Source organism: Schistocerca gregaria, chromosome 4, assembly GCF_023897955.1.
Source record: "Schistocerca gregaria isolate iqSchGreg1 chromosome 4, iqSchGreg1.2, whole genome shotgun sequence".
Lineage (NCBI taxonomy): Eukaryota > Metazoa > Arthropoda > Insecta > Orthoptera > Acrididae > Schistocerca > Schistocerca gregaria.
The window spans coordinates 455,731,285-455,746,002 of NC_064923.1; the positions used below are offsets into that span (position 1 = coordinate 455,731,285).

At 42.0% G+C, this 14,718-nt stretch overlaps 1 protein-coding gene across 1 annotated transcript in view; it reads right to left on the reverse strand.

Annotated features, from left to right (window-relative positions):
• LOC126268115 (uncharacterized) overlaps positions 1–14,718 on the reverse strand; it is an 846,423-nt gene that overhangs the window by 95,589 nt on the left and 736,116 nt on the right. Inside the window, exons 6-7 of the mRNA XM_049973639.1 lie at positions 10,111–10,198; positions 4,389–4,494 (exon numbers count right to left, since the gene is read on the reverse strand). Of these exons, the coding sequence (XP_049829596.1) occupies positions 4,389–4,494; positions 10,111–10,198 (194 nt within the window). The remainder of the gene's footprint in view (positions 1–4,388; positions 4,495–10,110; positions 10,199–14,718) is intronic.

Genomic DNA, 14,718 nt, shown 5'->3' on the forward strand with positions numbered 1-14,718 from the left:
AAGGGATAGCAGGGTACAGGTGGGAGTAGAGAAGAGCGCTGTCTGTGGGGGCATGTAGGAAGTAGATGCTTCAGGGCACAGAAACGGGAGGTGGCGAGTGGGAAATAAAAACTTCAATGGCTGCTTCACAATCCGGCTCATCTGGATCCTCCCCTCCATCACCAGCTTGTCTGAACTGGGCAGATGGGAATTATCCTTACAACACATTCTCACTCCCAAAATTATCCTGCCCTCAACCTTCTGTAACTGGGGGTCCCCGCACACTTCACCCAACAGTTTCTGCCCCATCCTCCTATCACCTTCTGTTGCACATTTTTTCTCCCACGTCCTGATTCTACACGTGGCAGTCTCTAGTCCCTGCACTCCTTGCCAAGCAGCGTTTTTGCTTCCTCCCTACCCCGCTCTCCATACGTACCCACTATCGCTCCACCTTCGCCACAACACTCCAGATTGTTATTCATGTGACAGCTCATTCCCATCGGAGCTGCCTGGTGTAGCGGTCATGTGTGGAGGAGGTGTGGGTACTGGTGTGAATGTGTCTGTGTTTTCTTTGCTGATGAAGGCTTTGTCTGAATGCTATAATATGTATCAGTCTTTTCGTCGTCCCAGCAACTCACAAGGGGAGCCACGACGCTGGACTTATAGATTTCCTTCAAACTTTGTACACCTTTATTAGACCATTAAAACAACATAATGTTCAAGCAGTGAGGTGCACTACTCTGGCAGTTCCGAAAAAATCGCACTAGAAGTTTTACTCGTGTATTATGTGGCTTATGCATCTGTGTGTAGGCATCGGACGTTAGAGTTCATGGTGATCAAGTAATTAGCATACGAGCTTCGTAAGACGAACTTATGAGGTGACGGCGCAACTCCCGCTCAAACTTAAGTATTACTCTACTTTTTTCATCATTGGTCATATTCTTTAATTTATATGACATTCGAAAGATAATATAATGCAAAAACTACGTGTATTTGCATGAAATTTTAATTTATGTTTCCCAACTCTGTATGAAAAATACCATCCTGCAATGTGTGATGTAGAGAGCACGTCCGACGAGTAATTGCACATTACTCTTGTGGTCTGGCACATTGTGGCTGGTAGTGAATAAAGTCATTTGCACTATTATTTATAGAGGTTTGATTTGGGCTTTGCAAACCTGCCTCTCGTCTTTGAAAATTTAGTTACAAATAGTAAATAGTCAAATGACATATGAAATTCGCTGCAACTTCATGAAAATGTAAGTGACCAGTGATGAAAAAAAAAAGATAAGAAAATAAGTGTTAGCGGAGTTGGGACTGTAGCGTCGTCTACGACCCTCTTGCAAAGCGCGAACGTTAAACATTTGACCGCAATGACTTCTTAACGCCGCTGCCTTCACACAGATGCTCCAGTTAGATACAAGACGCGTAAACCGTCTGCTGCGATTTTCTCCGAATTGCCAGAGTAGTGCACCTTTCTCCTTGCACGTTGTGTTGTGTTAATGGCCCACTAAAGGTGAACAAAGTCTGAAGTAAACCCGTGATCCCAACTTCGTGGTCTTCTGTTGTCAGCGGGTCATTTTCTCGGTGAGTGGCAATCTAACCTTTTCCTAATATTGCTAAACTAATTTTGAACAGACTAAGTCTACACCTACATCTACATCGATACTCTGCAAATCACACTTAAGTGCAGTCTCTGGAGTCGATTAGTTACATTTTCTAAGTTTTGAGCCAATAAAACACAGTCTTTGATTTGTCTTCCCACAACATTTTATATGTGTTCTTTTTTATTTAGTTTGTTGGTATGAGGGTCATTCAATAATTAAAAAGACAAATTGGTCTGGGGAAAATCTGTTAGTAGGGTAAGTTTGGTACTTTTATGGCTTTAAGTTGGCATCACTGGGATGAGCCATGGTCAGCTGATGTATCGACATTGTTTTGTTTATAACCTCAAAAATACGTTTCAAGCTGGTGAGTCCGCTTGAAACGTCCATATTAGTTGAACAATGTTCTGTTATTCGTTTTTTACTTGTTGGGGGCGTTAAACCAGTGAATATGTACTGTATAATGTCTAAAGTGTATAGTGAAGGTTGTATGAATCGTGCAAATTTTTACAAGTGGGTACAGGAGTTCAAAAATGCTCTCGACTCAGTGACTGGCTAACACCGTTCAGGTCGACCAGTTTTAGTTTCAACTCCCTCACTTGAAAGTCGAATTGATGACATTATTCGTGTCGACCGCCCTGTGACTGTGGAAATGATAGTTGATAAAGTTCAAGTTTGTACAGTAACAAGCTGAAGTACAGCAAAACATGCACAAGATCGGTTCCAAAGGAGTTGACGTGGCTACACAAGGAAACAAGGTTGAGAGTGTGCACAGTGCTAAAGGAACGTTATGAAAGAGAAGGTGAGCACTTCCTCAACAAAATTTTAAATTGTGATGAACATTGGGTTCACTATTATGAGCCAAAAGCAAAAAGACAAAGTATGGAGTGGAACCACACCAACTCACCTGTCAAGAAATATTCAAAACTCAAGTATCAGCAAGAAAAGTCATGTTAACGGTGTTTTGGGATGCTGAAGGTCCAGTTTTTGTGATTATCTCGAAGAGCAACATACAATGGACAGCGAATACTACTCAGAATAAACAAAGTGAGAGAGAGACGTCGTGGATCTCAGAGGAGAGGTGTCATTCTCCAGCAGGACAACGCACGTCCTCATATTGCTCAACTAACCTGGGAAATCATCGTCAAAATCGGCTGGGAAGTACAGCCTTATCCGCCTTACAGTTCTGATTTAGCACTTAGTGATTTCCATTTGTTTGGTGCACTGATAAAGGCATTTCGTGTGAAGAGGTACCAGGACAACGAGGACGTGAAATTGGTTCAAACATCAAGATAAAGTGTTCTTTGCAGCCGGAATAAAAAAGCTTGTAGCCGGTTGGAACAAGTGCATAAATGTTCAAGGGGATTATTTTGAAAAGTAGAAAAGTATTGTTTTGTAAAAATAAACCTTTTTTTTCTTCAGATCAATTTGTATCTTTAATTATTGAATTACCCTCGTAATTATAATTCCTAGGTACTTAGCTGAATTTACGGCCTTTAGATTTGATTGATTTCTCGTACCGAAGATTAACGGATTCCTTTTAGCGCTCACATGGATGACCTCACACTTTTCATTATTTAGGGTCAATTATCAATTTTCGCACCATACAGATAGCTTTTATAAATCGTTTTGCAATTTGTTCTGGTTCTCTGATGACTTATGACCGCATCATCTCCAAACAACCTAAGATGGCTGCTGAGGTAGTCTCCTAAATCTTTTATGTAGATAAGGAACAGCAGAGGGTCTTGTTGTTGTTATGCTCTTCAGTCCTGAGACTGGTTTGATGCAGCTCTCCATGCTACTCAATCCTGTGCAAGCTGCTTCATCTCCTAGTACGTACTGCAGCCTACATCCTTCTGAATCTGCTTAGTGTATTCATCTCTTCGTCTCCCTCTACGATTTTTACCGTCCACGCTGCCCTACAATAATAAATTGGTGATCCCTTGATGCCTCAGAACATGTCCTACCAACCGATCCCTTCTTCTAGTTAAGTTGTGGCACAAACTCCTCTTCTGCCCAATTCTATTCAATACCTCGTCATTAGTTATTTGATCTACCCATCTAATCTTCAGCATTCTTGTGTTGCACCACATTTTGAAAGCTTGTTTTCTCTTCTTGTCCAAACTAGTTATGGTCCATGTTTCACTTCCATACATGGCTACACTCCATACAAATACTTTCAGAAACGACTTCCTGACACTTTTAAATATCTACTCGATGTTAACAAATTTCTCTTCTTCAGAAACACTTTCCTTACCATTGCTAGTCTACATTTTATATCCTCTCTACTTCGACCATCATCAGTTATTTTGCTCCCCAAATAGCTAAACTCCTACTTTAAGCGTCTCATTTCCTAATCTAATTCCCTCAGCATCACCCTAGTTAACTCGACTACATTCTATTATCCTCGTTTTGCTTTTGTTGATGTTCATCTTATATCCTCCTTTCAAAACACTATCCATACTGTTCAACTGCTCTTCCAAGTCCTTTGCTGTCTCTGACATAATCACAATGTCATTGAATAACATCCGGGAGAGGCTACAACCCTGTCTCACTCCCTTCCCGACGACTGCTTCCCTTTCATGTCCCTCGACTCTTATAGCTGCCATCTGGTTTCTAGAACGCCAGAGAGTCTATAACACCAGAAATCACTTCTGTTTTACGCAATGACGTTCTGTCAGTTACTACGAACCGACAGGAGACGCATGACTCCATTTGGCGCTTCCCCCACCCACTCTGGGTCCGCGCCTGGAGGCGAGTGTTCAGTGCAGACGTAGAGGATAAGCAGCTGCAGGCGTACAGTACCTGTTGGGGCAGGGCGACAGTTCCGGCTGCTCGACGAGCACCCTCCGCTTCCCGCGGCTGGCCACGACTGCCCGGCTGCCCGGGCACCTCACGCACGGCCGCGCACCTGCAAGACACACACACCAGGCTACCCTCTGCACCATCCGTAGTCGCTAGTGGAGGCGCTCTCTGTTTCTGCGCCGCAGGCAGCATTGCAGACGCCCTCCACTTTGCTGATGAGGACACTGCAGAGATAAAGGCACCGCGCCACTGCCTTTATACGCCATACACAGGGCAGGCGACTCGTTAAACCAAAGCGACAGACCGCCCTCTACAGTCGTCCTGCATCTGTGGAGCGCCGCCGCCTTTCCGAGACGATGTGACCGACCTCGAGGAAATAACAGTCTGGTGCACACCGACAGGGTCCACAGAAGCGAGCGCTCTGGGATTATACCCTCGGTAGAGACGGGTCTTGTTAGAAATTAACTTGCAGGACTACCGAAAAATACTTCTAAACAAACGAGAGACTGCGATCACTGAGAAATGAGGCAAATTTGTATTGACTGAAAATGAATGCAAGGACCTAGGCAAAACAATGTTGCTTAAGAAGAATACTTCAGTCGCAATTGGTAGTGCACATGCAGGGCGCAAAAAGCTACGTAAACTTTAAGACGAGATAGTGGAAAAAATCTCAAAAAGAATTCAAATGTTTTGGGAAATGATTTGTGTAAAAGTCAGAAATAAAATCGATTACACTGAGATTACAGAAGTCATGGGATAACGATATGCAGATATAGAGTTGGAGAGTATGAAAGTGCAGTGCATTGGTGTAGTTGTCATTTGTACTCATGTGGTTCAAATGGCTCTAAGCACTAAGGGACTTAACATCTGAGGTCATCAGTCCCCTAGACTTGGAATTACTTAAACCTAACTAACCTAAGGACATCACACACATCCATGCCCGAGGTAGGATTCGAACCTGCGACCGTAGCAGCAGCGCTGTTTCGGACTGAACCGCCTAGAACCGCTCGGTCACTGATACCGGCTCATGTGATTCATGTGAACAGGTTTCTGGCGTGACGATGAATGCACGACAAGTAATGGTAGTTGGAACTAGACGTATGGGACATTCGTTTTCGGAAATCGTTAGGGATTACAATATTCCGGGATCCACAACTTAACGTCCGACAACAACGGCACTTGCGCAGAGTTGTCAGTACTAACCGGTAAGCAACACTGTGTGAAATAAATTCAGAATTTAATTTGGGGCATACGATAAGCGTATCCGTTAGGACAGTGTAACGAAATTTGACGTTAATGTGTTATGGCAGCAGATGACGGACGTGAGTCCCTTTGCTAACAGGAAGGCATCGCTTGCAGTGCATCTCTTGGGCTCGTCACCATATCGGTTGGCCCTTAGACGACTAGAAAACCGCGGCGTGTTCAGATGAGTCCTGATTCACTTGGTAAGAGCTAGAAGTAGAGTTCGAGTGTGGCGCAGACCGCACGAAGCCGTGGAACCAATTTGTCAACAGGGCACTGGGCTAGCTGGTGGTGGTTCCATAATCGTGTGCGGCGTGTTTACATGGGATGGATTGGGTCCTTTGGTCCATCTGAACCCATCATTGATTGGAAATGGTTACGTTCGGCTATTTGGAGACCATTTGCAACTGTACATGGATTTCATGTTCGTAACAACGATGTAGTGACACCGGGCCACAATTGTTGGCGACTGGTTTGAAGAACATTCTGGACAGTTCGAGGGAATGATTTGGCCACCCAGACCGCGACATGAATCCCATAGATCATAAAAAATGGTTCAGTTGTTACTAAGCACTATGGCACTTAACATCTGAGGTCATCAGTCCCCCAGACTTAGAACTACGTAAACATAACTATCCTAAGAACATCACACACATCCATGCCCGAGGCAGAATTCGAACCTGCGACCGTAGCAGCAGCGCGGTTCCGGACTGAAGCGCCTAGAAGCGCTCGGTCACAGCGTCTGGCCATCGATCATAAATAGGACATAATCAAGACGTCAGTTCGTGCACAGAATCCTACATCGGAAACACTTTCGCAATTATGGACGGTTATAGAGACAACATGGCTCGAAGTCTCCGCAGGGGACTTCTATCGATTTGTGGAGTGTATGCCAAGTCGAATTGCTGAACTACGAGGGGCAATAGGAGGTCCAATACGATATTAGGAGGTATCCCGTGACTTTTGTCACCTCATTATAGAGAGATATTGACTTGACTTTGTATGGTGCTCGCAATCATATACAGAAAATGAGCTGCTGATTGAGAATTTAAAGTTCAGTGTTTAATTTCGAACTTGGAAGAGTACTAGAAGATATTTGTTTGGTGGCTTATGGAGACCGCGCAGTTCGCCATTATGTTGCCTTGAGATACGACTGCTATGTGAAGTCAAGCGGTTAAATGTTTTACCGACGGGTTTGCTATTGCTATGCAGATCATTAACTTTAGCAGCTGAGAGGCTCATAATTATGTTATTAACGTAAGGAGACAACTGGGTGAAATTCGACAAGAAATTTAAACTGATATCTGACAGCAGATTCCAATTTCATTGCATTCTTTCAATTAAGTTTTTTTCTACTGACGAACGGTAGTGAACAACAAAAATGTTGTCAACAGCAATGAGAAGAGATGTACTACCTTCTCTAGTATTTGGACGGTTCTCTAATCAAAAATTTTTCAGGCTCTAAAACTGTTGACGCTTTTTCACATCTATTGCTACGCATCAAACAGATATGTCATAGTCACACAGCAGCACTGAGTCTTGTGACAATATCCAACAACCAAACCCTTAAAATTTTTAAATAGAACATTGAAGCCAGTAACGGTTTGTGTTGTTGTTGTGGTCTTCAGTCCTGAGACTGGTTTGATGCAACTCTCCATGCTTCTCTATCCCGTGCAAGCTTCCTCATCTCCCAGCACCTACTGCAACCTACATCCTTCTGAACCTGCTTAGTGAATTCATCCTCTGGTCTCCCTCTACGATTTTTACCCTCCACGCTGCCCTCCAATACTAAATTAGTATCCCTTCATGCCTCAGAACATGTCCTACCTACCGAGCCCTTTTTCTAGTCAAGTTGTGCCACCAACTCCTCCCCAATTCTATTCAATACCTCCTCATTAGTTATATGATCTACCCATATAATCTTCAGCATTCTTGTAGCACCACATTTCAAAAGCTTCTATTCTCTTCTTGTCCAAACTATTTATCATCCACGTTTCAGATCCATACGTGGCTTCACTCCACACAAATACTTTCAGAAACGACTTCCTGACACTTAAATCGATACTCGATGTTAACAAATTTCTCTTCTTTAGAAACTCTTTCCTTGCCATTGTCAGTCTACATTTTATGTCCTCTCTGCTTCGACCATCATCAGTTATTTTGCTTCCCAAATAGCAAAACTCCTTTATTACTTCAAGTGTCTCATTTCCTATTCAAATTCCCTCTGCATCACCCTACTTAATTAGACTACATTCTATTATCCTCGTTTTGCTTTTGTTGATGTTCATCTTATATCCTCTTTTCAAGACACTGTCCATTCCGTTCAACTGCTCTTCCAGGTCCTTTGCTGTCTCTGACAGAATTACGATGTCATCGGCGAACCTCAAATTTTTTTATTTCTTCTCCATGGATTTTAATACCAACTCCGAATTTTCCTTTTGTTTCCTTTACGGCTTGCTCAATATACAGATTGAATAACATCGGGGAGAGGCTACAACCCTGTCTCACTCCATTTCCAACCAGTACTTCACTTTCATGTCGCTCGACTCTTATAACTGCCATCTGGTTTCTGTAAATAGCTATTCACTCCCTGTATTTTACTCCTGCCACCTTTAGGTGGCATAAATAAGCAAAATGAATTATTTAAACGTTTAACATCATAAAAAAATCAGTTAGAAGGCTCATACGTTACTGATGTAGAAGGAGCATTAACAAGGAAACATCGCTAACTTGACCTTATATTTTCAAAAGAAAGAAGTACAGAAGCAAGTCATCAATCTCAGCAATCGATCCCGCGTGGCAGGTTGGACCATAATTCTAATGGTACGTAGTTGTGACTTGTATCAAACATTCGCGTGCTGCGGTAGTTTGTCACTCGCGCCCTCCTATTTGTGGGATGTTGAAGGTGATGGAAGATTACGTGGGGAGGGGGCCACGTTTGCCAAATGTGTTTTGAAATCTTGTTCCACAACACGTTGTTTTAAACGAAAAGAATACATAATATGGCACCAAATTGAATTAATGATTTTGGATTTACAATTCAGTCATGCCGATCACGGTGAAGAATAGCCCAACTTCTGGGAATGTGCTTCATTTTAACAGTTTCAGCTTTTCAATCTAAAGAAAAAAGCGTACAGCAAAGATTTTAACAAGTATATTGCGCAACGCTATTTCTTTAATGGCACATTTGATTAATTTACACTGCATTTGTGAATCAAAACGTGAAAGTGTTCAAAGCACAGTGATCTCTGGCACCAGATACAGATTAGAAACCGCTTCATTGACATAATGAACAAAACACTATCGCTTGTTGGTTGAAGGACATTATGAACATCAACGCCTTTCTCATTCTTATGTACAGTACTTCGCGCTCGGGCATTAGACAACTGATGGAGCGAGTGACAAACAGCTCGAATGTATAAAAGCAAAACATTCAGAAGGTAGTAACTGCATACAGTCACAATTATGGCTCAACTTTTCTTGCGAGGTAGATTGCTGGAGCACATATTTTACAAGTGTGCTTTTTTTTTACCCAGAAATATGCAAGAAATATGCTCATGTTTCCTTGTGAGTAGAATCCGTAGTTCGACTGGAACTGCTCTCTGATTTGCGGTTCCAAATTTCTTCTTTTTATCTGGAAAAGTGGGTGAGCAAGAACAATGTTGACAGCACTTGTAAGGAAGACATTACTTCCTGCGCCAAACGCTGTCTGTTTGCTGATGTTCGAAGAATTCTTTATTGAAAAATTTCTGGGACAGAAAAATTGTTGGAATTTTTTTACACCTTAGGACTTAGACGATAGAAATATGTCAAGGCCACACAACAGCAGATTGCACGGTCTACATAATCACCAGACAAATATACTGTAGTGCTCTTTAACGCTCTTAGATCCTAAGTTAAATATATCACAGATTATTATTCCATGATACAGTATTTTTGGGACACTTGATTTTCAAACCGCGTTCATTACTTAAAATAAGGTAATTACAGTTATATGTAGGAGTAGGATGGGTAAATCGAGCAACCGAAAGAGTTACTGCATCGAAATGGGGAGAAAACAGGTTTATGGCATACGGTGAACAAAGAAAAAGATTGGTTGATAGGTCAAATACTGAGCCATCAAAGATTGACACCAGTACTATCTGTGTAAAATATTTCATTAAAATTTTGTATAAACCATACGTTTCGCTTCATAATTTTTGTAGTGTATGTGGTCTTAGACATACGAAACTAACCTGAACTAAAATCAAACGGTACTGCCCGTCACATTCAGCAGAGTCTGAAACTGAGATGATTCCGACCAAAGGAAACTGGTTCGATACTGCAATAATAACTGGAATCTTCTGTAAGCTTTTTAATGAAAACTCTGTAATAGTCATGCATTCCCTTTCCATCGCAGTGTGGACAGTAGAGATGCATACCTCCGGATGAGTAGCACTTGCGCGAAATGCAGCAACGCGTTCACGCTCTCGATGCTTACCTGATCCACTGCGCTTCTCGGGCGGGTACCTGCGTAGAGGTGCCTGCTCCGGTGGCGTCACAGACGCATTGATGGCGCCCCAGTACAGCTGGAACACAAAACGACAGCTCACAAAGGGAAGAAAATAAATCTGAACGTGATTGCACGAATATCCACGTAGAAAGTTCATAGCGTAAAACAATATTTTTTTACTAACTCTATGTATTTCGAAGTATAGAGTGTTTACTAACACTCATATGAGGATTGTAAATGAGGCGCTTAGAGTAGGATATGAGTTTTGCTGTTTTGGCAGCAAAATAAATGATAATTAACGAAGTTAAGTCGACATGCAATTCAGACTAACAAGGAAGGCGTTTCTGAACAAGATAAATTTGCTAAAATCCAATACAAATTCAAGTACTTGTTTTGCAAATCCAACTACCTTTCCCTGCTGCTAGTTGTTTTATTAATCCCATACGCGTTTTGCCTTCTCCTTTTCTAAGGCATCATCAGTGAGATCTATGATACAGTTTTGTTAGTTATAGATTATCAAACAGTACACTTCGCTATTTTTTGTAAAAATGAAATTACTTACGATTTGCTGATCTGCGTTTCCTCGCATCTGGTCTGGAGGTCGCACTACCACTTTTATCACTGTTCTATATTCACATCTTTGTATTTTCGCCATCCACACACTGTTCACCATGTCTCTCACTCTTTTTTGTGGTGGAATATCGTTCTTCTGTCACTTGATACAACTATTTCGTCGTATATTTCTTTTCATAGCCTAAATATTGCTACTCCATTACGTGTTTCGTCGTCTTTGGTATGATAACCTATGTGTTGCCACCCTAACGAAGTATATGTTCGTTACTAACTTCTGTTTACGATGTTTATACCGTGTGTGTGCGTATGAGTAAGAGAGAAAATGAGCACAAACCAACCATTAGAGAAGATGACATGAGAATAATTAGAATCAACAACAAAAAGCACCTTCTGACCATGCAAAAAATTACTACACACATAAAACCAAAGCAGAGGGGAAAATCCTGTTGAATGACCAAGTACACATGCAAAGCAATTCATTATTTACACTAATAGACAAAATAATAGAATAATGTTCGCAAAAAGGATAAATATAATAACTGTTCAATGTAATAATAATAGAACCCAACATCTTTACACTCACTCATCCATGACCCCTCCTCAGAATATTGAAACGAAAAGTCAAAACAGCTGTCACCAAAGTTTTCAGCCACTCGCTAACAGCTAGTACAACCACGCCCCCCCCCTACCCCCTCTCTCTCACTCATACGCACACACACGGTATAAACATCGTAAACAGAAGTTAGTAACGAACATATACTTCGTTAGGGTGGCAACACATAAGTAAACATACTAAAGACGATGAAATACGTAATGGGGTCGCAATATTTACGCTGTGAAAAGAAGTGTACGACTAAATAGTTGTATCAAGTGACATAAGAACGATAGTCCACCACAAAAAAGAGTGAGAAACATGCTGAACAGTGTGTGGATGGAGAACACACGAAGATGTGGTTATATGGCAGTGATAAAAGTGGTAGTGCGACCTCCAGACCAGATGTGAGGAAACGCAGATCAGCAAATCGTAAGTAATTACTGTTTTACAGAAAAATCTCGAAGTGAACTGTTTGATAATCTCTAACTAACAAAATTGTATCATTATAGATCCCACTGATGATGCCTTAGAAAAGGAGAAGGCGAAACGCGTATGGGATTAATAAAATAACTAGCAGCAGGAAAAGGCAGTTTGATTTGCAAAGCAAATATTTATATGCTTGGTGCGGAGGATGGCCACACAGACAAACGCATTCAAGTGTTCGAAAGTTGCTTACTTTTGGAAACTCTTAGAAAGTTTGTATTTTTCCGAAGTTTTAATCTTATACGGAAGTGAAATGTGGACGATAAGAAGCAGAGACGAGAAGAGAGTAGGAGGTTTCGAGACGTGGTGCTAAAGAAGAATTCTGAAGATTAGATGGGTAGAATCAGCAACTAATAAGAGACCATCGAAATGGAAGTAGACAGATGGACACCAAGTACAAAACTAAAATTTTGCGCCCATGTCAACAGATAAACAATACTCATGGCGATACATTAAAGCATGTTCCATCTTTTTGTCACAGAGCCAGCACTCAGCATTACGCTAGAAATATATATGTAACTTCTGGAAAGCCATCTGAGGATGCACCCGAAAAGGTTCGAAAACCGGCTCATGGAATAATAAATAACTATTCAAAAAACGTCACTGGTTGCAGTTTTATGCATTTACTGTACTGTATCGAACTGGGAAGAAAAGGAGTTTGTGGTACAATTTGACTAAAAGGAGGGATAGGTTGATAGGGCACAACATGAACCATCAAGAGAAACCTAACTTAGTAATCGGTATAAGTGTGGAGAAATAAACTTTGTAGAGGGAGACCAAGGTTTGACTACGGTCATTAGGTTCAAGAGGCTATATGTCGGGTAGAGAGGTAGAGGCTTATACAGAACAGGCTGCCGTTGAGCGATGTGTCAAACCGGTCTTAGGCCTCGAGACCACAATGCTGTACCGTACCTGACTGTCTGTTCAACTTACGTGATTTCCGTTTATAGTGATGTCTATTCCTGCTCACTTGAACTATTGTGGTATTCATCATCGGAATATCTACAGCCTCAGACAATACGGAACGCACATCAACATTCCTCAGTAGTGCCCGTTGTATCTTGCCTAATAACGCCACAACACTTAGCAGTTTTCATACACACATTTAGGATTATTGTAACAGATTTTGCCACGAAGCTGCTAATGAAGTGACTTGTGAAAAGGATTAAGAGCGTCTTCAAACTTTTAGTTTCTTGACTGATTATTTTGTGTTTTCAAAGACATTGTGCAAAGGGTTGACAGGAGCAGGATACCGTCAGCATATAGCCACACCGTTGCTCTAACAGCCTGGCGACATCCACCATAAACGAAAGCTGTGTCTGCTTTTCGATTGCCGTGTACACTGTGAAAGTCGGGAGAGGTTTACGGTCAAATTTTCTGGCAGCTGCAAGAGCACATCAGAAACGGATTGGCTTGAAGCGCACAGGTAAACACACGAACTGCACCTGACTTAGGGGAACTCCCCATTGCGCACCCCTCAGATTTTGTGGTAAGATGGCCCAGTGAATAGCGCGTCAAACACTGAACACAAATTAAGCACGGAAACAGGAAGAAGGTGTACTGACCTGTGAAAAAAGAAGCAAAACAAAAACAGTGATCGGTCCAAGCTCAAGATGTGCAACATCGAGGGAAGTTCAGTAGCCATGGCATCGTGGCTATGTGGTCACGCCGTCGTACTGCGAAGAGGGAGATCCGTGTTCAGATCTCTGTCGTGCCTCACATACTTATTTTTTTCCACGAAATTGTGAACTGTCCGTCCGGTCATTGGCGTGTCTGTTCGTTGTATTCAAATTTGTGTCTATGTCTTGGGGGGGGGGGGGGGGTCTGTTTGCATAAAGTCCCAAAATTGGACGCAAGGGTCATAAAATGGTACATGAGTAGAACAAATAGAAGGTACGTATGTCTGGAGGTTCCTTCCTTGAATTTCGGATGAGCGACCTGAGAATGCTACATACCATTTGTCCTCGTACAGGCATTTCCGAACAGAATTACGAGGCGTAGTGCTTGAACGAATGTACTCAGCCCGCATCTCGTGGTCGTGCGGTAGCGTTCTCGCTTCCCACGCCCGGGTTCCCGGTTTCGATTCCCGGCGGGGTCAGGGATTTTACCTGCCTCGTGATGGCTGGGTGTTGTGTGCTGTCCTTAGGTTAGTTAGGTTTAAGTAGTTCTAAGTTCTAGGGGACTGATGACCATAGATGTTAAGTCCCATAGTCCTCAGAGCCATTTTGAACCAATGTACTCGTAATCAGCAGGAGCGGTGTCCAAATTCCCATTTGACAGTACAGATTTTGATGGTTTCCGTAAATCACAGGGTTAGTCCTATGGAAAAAAGCGACCGATTTCCTACTCAATCGGGCTTTATACACGTTTCGTCTCTGATGACCTTGGTATGAAGCGTCGTTAAAGAGCGTTCTTCCCTATTTTCTCATTTCCGGCCTGCACCGTTCCTTTCGAAAACAAAATCCGGATCCATCCAAAACATAATCATTGTCCATAAATATCCATTGAAGCTACTTTTTATACTGTTTGCGTCGGTGTTTTGTCTCATACGCGCGTCTAAACTCTATTTCTTCTTGCGTACACTTAATTTCAGAAAATGATACAATGACTTTCTCTTTTTCCCTTTAGCTGAACCCACTTTTGTTGGAATTGGTAATAGCGCTGTTGTATCGGCAGAGATAACAAGGAAAAAAAGCTGGTGGGAATATTAAACATTTTTGTACAAATATTAAGTTATTAAAGACTGCATATCAGAGTAGTTTAACGTAGGCTCCTCGTTTTGTAGTTTTAGCTCACAGTAAGGGAAGAGAATATACTTGGATAGCAAATTCTCGCGCACGGTCACTTTACTGTCTAGAAACTCCAGTTGACCCAAAAAGACGGTACCCTACTCAACGGAATCACTGCGTTGGAAATGCAGGTGGCAAAATAATGATGATGAGAAC